Source organism: Thrips palmi, unplaced genomic scaffold (assembly GCF_012932325.1).
Source record: "Thrips palmi isolate BJ-2018 unplaced genomic scaffold, TpBJ-2018v1 HiC_scaffold_2, whole genome shotgun sequence".
Classification (NCBI taxonomy): domain Eukaryota; kingdom Metazoa; phylum Arthropoda; class Insecta; order Thysanoptera; family Thripidae; genus Thrips; species Thrips palmi.
In genome coordinates this window covers 6,585,027-6,591,466 of record NW_023144629.1, presented here as the reverse complement: position 1 = coordinate 6,591,466, position 6,440 = coordinate 6,585,027, and the positions used below count along the sequence as shown (strand labels likewise).

General features: G+C 56.4%; 1 protein-coding gene across 1 annotated transcript; it reads right to left on the bottom strand.

Annotated features, from left to right (window-relative positions):
* Positions 1-2,527: 2,527 nt before the first annotated feature.
* On the bottom strand, positions 2,528-5,675 carry LOC117647348 (trypsin-3-like). Its single transcript, XM_034389068.1, has 6 exons — positions 5,612-5,675; positions 5,410-5,507; positions 4,645-4,733; positions 4,223-4,478; positions 3,579-3,728; positions 2,528-2,735 (listed from the first exon to the last, which is right to left on the bottom strand). Exons 1-6 carry the CDS (start codon positions 5,652-5,654, stop codon positions 2,577-2,579), a joined length of 795 nt encoding a protein of 264 aa, XP_034244959.1. The 5' UTR covers positions 5,655-5,675; the 3' UTR covers positions 2,528-2,576.
* Positions 5,676-6,440: the final 765 nt, after the last annotated feature.

The following is a 6,440-nucleotide window of genomic DNA, read 5'->3' as shown; positions in this document are numbered from 1 at the left end:
GGCGGGACGGGGCGGCCGTCTCGAGTAAAGCCAGGGATTCCTGTCTGCCGGCAAATTGGCTAACCGGGGAACGAAATGAGATTTTTCAAGTGGCGCCGAAGCGAGCGGGCAAGGGTGGCACCGAATCAACAAGTCAGCCAGCCGAAAGAGTCAAAGAGAGAGAGAGAGGGGGGGGGGTAACATAGAGAGGAGAGAGGGACGCAGAGAGATGCAGGGACCATTGTCTCAAACGCACAAAAGCACCAAAGAAACACCGTTCCCGACATCGGCCTAATGATGGCTGAAACTCGATTTTTGCCCCTTTTCTTTCGCGAGCTTTTTGGCCGAAGCATGTAACGCCACACTGTGATGACGCGCGCGCCTACACTGCTACACTCTGCCGGAGCCGAGGGTGAAAGCCTCGGGCCAGGCTGTCTTCGCCGGCCTTGTTTCCAGCCATTGACCACGGCACCACACGGCACCGCAGCGCGAGCCACGCACGCCAAATTCTCTTTCCTGCTCGACTTCCACGGCGAGACGACCAGCCGGAAGCGGAGGAGCCCCGTGTTGATCAGCCAGTTCCATTTTCGTCGGTCAACCGGTCAGAGGAACGGAATCGAAACGAAAAGTCCGTTTCTCATTCCGAACGCCCTAAAAAAGCCAGTGGGACTTCCCTCTAGTATCGTGAGAAGCGCGCGAAAATTTCGCAATTTCGGATCAAATCGAAATGAATTTAAAAAAAAAAAGATATTGGAACCGAAATGAACTATATTAAGCGAGATTCCATTCGGTATATTCGGCTCGAAAATGAATCAATTATGGCATCGCTATGGCTCAAAACACGTGAAATATTTGCGCTTTTTCTGCCCTTTTTTTTTGCAACACGTTTGTGCTATCATCGAACAATGCGTGTGAGACTGATCCGAATCGAGTTCAACCCTCTTCCATTTCGAGCCAATAATTATCTCTCTGCGCATATGCGGCCCAGGGGCCGTCATGCAGAAACTCTTGGTTTCACTCCCAGGCACCGTGACGCGCGAACCGCGTGCTCCGCTACACTGCTAAAGTGACTGCCCGGACAGGGCTTTAGTTTTCAAAGGGAGTGGTCCCCGGTTTGGATCAGAATGTAACAACTGCCTTGCGACTTCCGCCTCCAAAGAACAAGAAACGCTCGCCGTGCCGTGTCGACATTTGGTGGTCATTATGACCGGTTTGAATCAAAATTTCGTCCTACAAAACGGTATTTTGGCGTCATTTGGACTTTGTTCGACGGCCTGGCCGGTCTTCTGGCGCACTGTGCGACTGCAAGGCTTGGCCGGCCCGCCCCTCTCACCTGCTGCCGCCGAGGCCGGCGTCGTCCTCATGAGGAGCATCGTGGCGGCCAGGAGCAGGAGCGCCACGGCGGAGCGCCGCCGCCGCCTCGCCGACGGCGTCCTGGGCACCGCGGCGCCGCCGAGCCGCCCGCACAGCCTGCAGGACGGCCAGGTCGTCGTCGTCGACATGGCGTGCACACACTCTCCTAGGCACTCGCGGGGCGGAAACGCTAAACCGCCTTGACGGCCATCTCGACGCCCGGCCCGGGAGGGAGTACTCCGCGCGACGGGTCACCGCGTCACCGGTCGCGAGGCGGGGGGTATCGACGACGCTCTGGGTGCGAATCGCGACCTGCTGGCGCTACTCCACGCGTCTGGCGGCGCCGTCTGGCGCGGGAAGTTCGGAGTTCGAATCGGAGGACGCCGTCGGTGACCTGTCCACGCGCCGGGCAGCCAGCAGCGCCAGCACTGACTAGAACCGGAGGAACTGAGGAACTGACCACCGGCACGAGCACGCCTAGCGGCGCTCCGGCGGGGACGTGGCATACACACTCACACACACACGCACGCGCGAGCACGCACTAACACGCACGCGGCGCTACGCTCCGGCTGCCGCCGCCGCCCTACAGTGTGCTACTGCCGCAGCAAACGAAGCACCTGTAAGCAGGACCTACGATACCACGGCATACTCGTCGTCGTCTCCTGGAAGGAACCAGAAATAGAAGCCCCCCCCTCCTCCCTCCGCCACGCTCTCCGGTATGCTCCAGGATAGCCCTGGGAACACGCCTGGTTCTGGACGTCCTGGAGGGGGGGGGAGTTTGGGTTCCTAATGATCAGATCCAGGAGGCTGAGGATCCGACCCGGCCGCCAGAAAGTGCATCGATAATTATTTCTCGGTGCTATCAACTGACCCCCGCCATGCACTGCTACCCGAGGGTCACGTTCGCACCGCTCCACTCCTGTGAATGAACTCTGTTTAAGGACTCCAAAGGACCACAGATGAGCCGTGAAGAAGAAAAAAGACGCCTTGTCCCGTTGACCCATTTCTTGCCTGAGCGCACCTTGAGCACCTATTTATAACCGCTTCCCCCAATCCAAACAAGAGGTTAGGTTTCCATGATGTGTGGACGTGCTCACTGCACTGAGTGGGTGACAACCTTGCGAAATGTGCTAGGGCAATAAACGTAGTAAGATCTTGGAAATAAAAAGTACAAACATTTTTATTAACCATTAACTTGGAATGAATGGAGCGTGTCGAGTGGCGCTTTGGTGCCAGGGAGGGCTCTACGCGACGCCGGAGGTGTCCGTGATCCACTTGCGGTTCTCCTCGTTGGCCAGGTCGGCGTAGATGCCGGGGAAGCCGGGGCTGCCGCAGCCGTGGCCCCACGAGACGACGCCCACCTGGATGCCCAGGTCGTTGACCAGCGGGCCGCCGGAGTCTCCCTGCAGCACCACAAGCAGTGCGTTATCGTCCCGGGACCATCACTTAACTTCATTTAACCCAGCGGTTCTGAACCTTTTTCGGCTCGCGACCCCAAATTTGTAGCCAAATATTTCCGCGACCCACAGGAAAAATTTCGCAACCCTACGGGCTGACTTTAAGCAGCCTCTGCGTCTGATCAGAGGCGGGCCTTCGTACTTTTTCAACGGGCATTTGGTCTTTGGACCTTCCTTTAGCATGCCTTTGTTACGGAGTGCGATTATCGGCCTTAGTTTGGGAGCAGTATTGTCTCAAAGTTGATCAAAAGCGACTTTAAAGGCATTTTTGACTGTTTTGATCAACTTTGAGCCAATACTGCTCCCAAACTAAGACGCATAATCGCACTCCGTAACAAAGGCATGCTAAAGGAAGGTCCAAAGACCAAATGCCCGTCGAGGGAGGACGAAATACCGCCTCGGATCAGACGCAGTGGCTGCTTAAAGTCGGCCCAAAACACGATTTTTTAAGGACATTTGAGACCGTTTTGATCCACTTCTCGTCAATACTGCTCCCAAACTAAGGCAGATAATCGCACTCCGTAACAAAGCCATGCTAAAGGAAGGTCCAAAGACCAAATGCCCGTTGAGGGAGGACGACATACCGCCTCGGATCAGACGCAGTGGCTGCTTAAAGTCGGCCCAAAACACGATTTTTCAAAAGACATTTGTGACTTTTCATTAACTTTGCGTGCTTCCAAACTAAGGCAGATAATCGCACTCCGTAAGAAAGGCATGCTAAAGGATGAACCTAACTGAACCTAACTGAACCTAAGTTAACCCAACTTAACCTAGTCTAACCTCACCCACCTGGCAGGTGTCTTTGCCGGAGACGCCGGCGCAGATCATGGAGTCGTCGACGACCTTGCCAAGCCACCCGTAGGAGACGCGGCAGGTGGCGCGCGGCACGTAGGGGACCAGCACGGCGTACAGCTGCGTGGGGCCCTCCCAGTCGCCGGACTGGAGGAAACAAAATTCGCCAAAATAATCAGTGTCAAGTTTCCATTTTCCCCGCCGATGACGCGTTGCCCTGGAAAGAGTGGAAGAAAGTGGCCGCGAGTCCGTCAAGGGCTTCGCCAGCACCAGCGCACTGAGAGTCGCCTTCGTCGCTCTGTCTCTCTCCCACCCATAGGCACGCCCCGTGAGTGCGAGAGAGACAGAGCGACGGAGGCGACTCCGCAGCGCCCCACGCACGGCGGTAAGTAACCTCTCGGCCACTTACCGAGGCAACGGATCCGTGTAATGCGGGCAATCATTTTGGCCAGGGCGAACTTGAGCGGCGCGGTCGCGGGGCCACTTTGTTCGACTTTGTCGCACTCACGGCCGATTTCACGTTCGCCGGAGCGTGCGAGCGTTCAACGCGGTCCTTCACTTACTAATTCCTCATTTTTGTATTTATTTTTTAAAAATTTTCCTCGACGTTATTGAGAGATTTTGCAGTGTACTCTACTCACGTGCAGGGTACCCCAGCCGGAGGCCATCAGGACGGCGGAGGAGTCGATCTCGGCGTCGACGTCCACCATGGCGATGGGCCGCGCCAGCAGGGAGAAGACGATGTCCTTGTCCACCTGGATGAGGCCCACGTCGTGCTGGTGCAGGTCGTGGACGTACTTGTCGTGGTAGCCGACGAACTTGGCGGCCAGCAGTGTGCCGCCCTGGCCCTGGGTGCTGGTGCCGTACCGCACGCCCACGTCGGTCGCCTTGACGCTGCTGCACTCGCAGGGCGGTGGGTGTGAGTCTCTCTCATTCTCTCTCTCTCTCCCTCTCCCTCTCTCTCTCTCTCTCTCTCTCTCTCTCTCTCTCCCTCTCTCTCTCTCTCTCTCTCTCTCTCTCTCTCTCCTCTCTCTCTCTCTCTCTCTCTCTCTCTCTCTCTCACCTGTAGAGGCAGTGCGCCGCAGTGAGGATCCACTGCTTGTTCAGGATGGATCCACCACAGTCGTGCTCGCCGTACTTCTCCATGGAAACCTGCAGCAAGTAAAGTTTACTATAGTCATCGTCCAGGGTTCACCACAAACTAGCAAACTGTCCACACACTGAGTAGACAGTTCGATTTGCAGTATGCTCTGCTCACAGACAGTTAACTGAAAAATTCAGACAAAATGACGAATATGTATTTAAGTGTTTTATGTAACTTAAGGAAATGAAGTGGCCGGGACCGTTTATCTTGCAATCACGGCTGAGACTTATCTCGGCTCGGCGCCCCCGCCGCGTCCGCACTCATGGAATGGCGCGCCAGTGACACACTGCCTCGACAACCTTCGCCGTGGACGCGGACAGAGAGCAAGGTGGCGAAGCGCGGCCGGGAGTTTGCTCTAGTTAGGGTGGTTGGGTTGATTGGTTTAATTGAAGAGGAGCGGACCGAAAACCCCAACCTTGTCCAGAACAACCTCCCGTTTTAGAATTTGAGAAAGTGCCGCGTCGGCGGCGATCCGCATACGACGCGAACCATAGACCCGTGACGGAAGCGTGGTGGCCTAGACCGTCATCGTCGACCGGCTGCCCGGCTGTCCGTCTGTCTACCTGTCCGCTTGTCTGGCTGTCTGGCTGTCCCGCTGTTCATAGCGGTGCGGTTCAAAGGTACAAGACGGTAACTAACTTCTGCCACTTGACTGCAGTGAATGTCGATAACCCAACAACGCACCTGGTAGGGGAAGTCGGCGATGTCCGCGGTGTCGCCGCCGATGATCTGCAGCCCCACGTCGAGGCCGCGCCTCAGCCTGGCCGGCACCGACAGCGCCCCTGCCAAGAAAACAGCGTACAGTCGCGCGAAACAGGATCAAAATGCGCGGAAACGGAGGAATATTTTCACCACTTTAAATCTCAACTCTCGATCAGTGACTCACCCGCCAGGGCGCACAGCAGGATGACACTCTCGCGCAGCAGCATGGTCGATTGACTCTTGAGGCGCAGTCCTGCCAATTTATAGGCCGAAAACCTCTCGAGGACTTTAATCGCCTCAGCCCAATGCCCGTTGGGTTGCCCACCCTGCAGGCGAGGCCAGAGAAGGACGTCGTGGAGAAAATTCTACAGGCATGATGGTAATAATGTGGAGCTTTGGGCACTCATTTGTTCGAAATCCCAAATTGCGTCAAGCGTCTCCATATTTTTTAGCAAATGATACCTTCACACTTGAAACATACTTAAAACTACTATACACATGAAGGTGTCAGCGCGCTTTTACTCTCGAGTCCAGAAACGAAGCGCGTATCCTAAACAATATAATAAGGACTGGCTGCCGGGGAGGGCTGGTGCGTGTGTCTGGCAATGAGGCGCAGCCTGCGCGGAATTCGACAATCCCTCCTCGGAACAGCGCCAGCGGCACCGGGCGTAAACAATGGAACCCCCTCCTCGCTCGCGACGGCCTGCACGCAACATTGACAATCCCTGGCACAGCCTCGCTGTTTGACGCTGGCACAGCCTCGCTGTGTGAGGCTGGCACAGCCTCGCTATTTGACGCTGGCACAGCCTCGCTGTTGGAGGCTGGCACAGCCTCGCTGTTTGACGCTGGCACAGCCTCGCTGTGTGAGGCTGGCACGGCCTCGCTGTGTGAGGCTGGCACAGCCTCGCTGTGTGAGGCTGGCACAGCCTCGCTGTTTGTCGCTGGCACAGCCTCGCTGTGTGAGGCTGGCACAGCCTCGCTATTTGACGCTGGCAAAGCCTCGCTGTTTGACG

Excerpts from the sequence above, each read along its gene's own strand:
- LOC117647348 (XM_034389068.1), bottom strand. The coding sequence starts at position 5,654 with ATGCTGCTGCGCGAGAGTGTCATCCTGCTGTGCGCCCTGGCGG. Across the intron at positions 5,508-5,611 it reads CCTGCTGTGCGCCCTGGCGG|GGGCGCTGTCGGTGCCGGCC; the intron begins GTGAGTCACTGA and ends TTTTCTTGGCAG. Across the intron at positions 2,736-3,578 it reads CCGGCAAAGACACCTGCCAG|GGAGACTCCGGCGGCCCGCT; the intron begins GTGGGTGAGGTT and ends GTGGTGCTGCAG.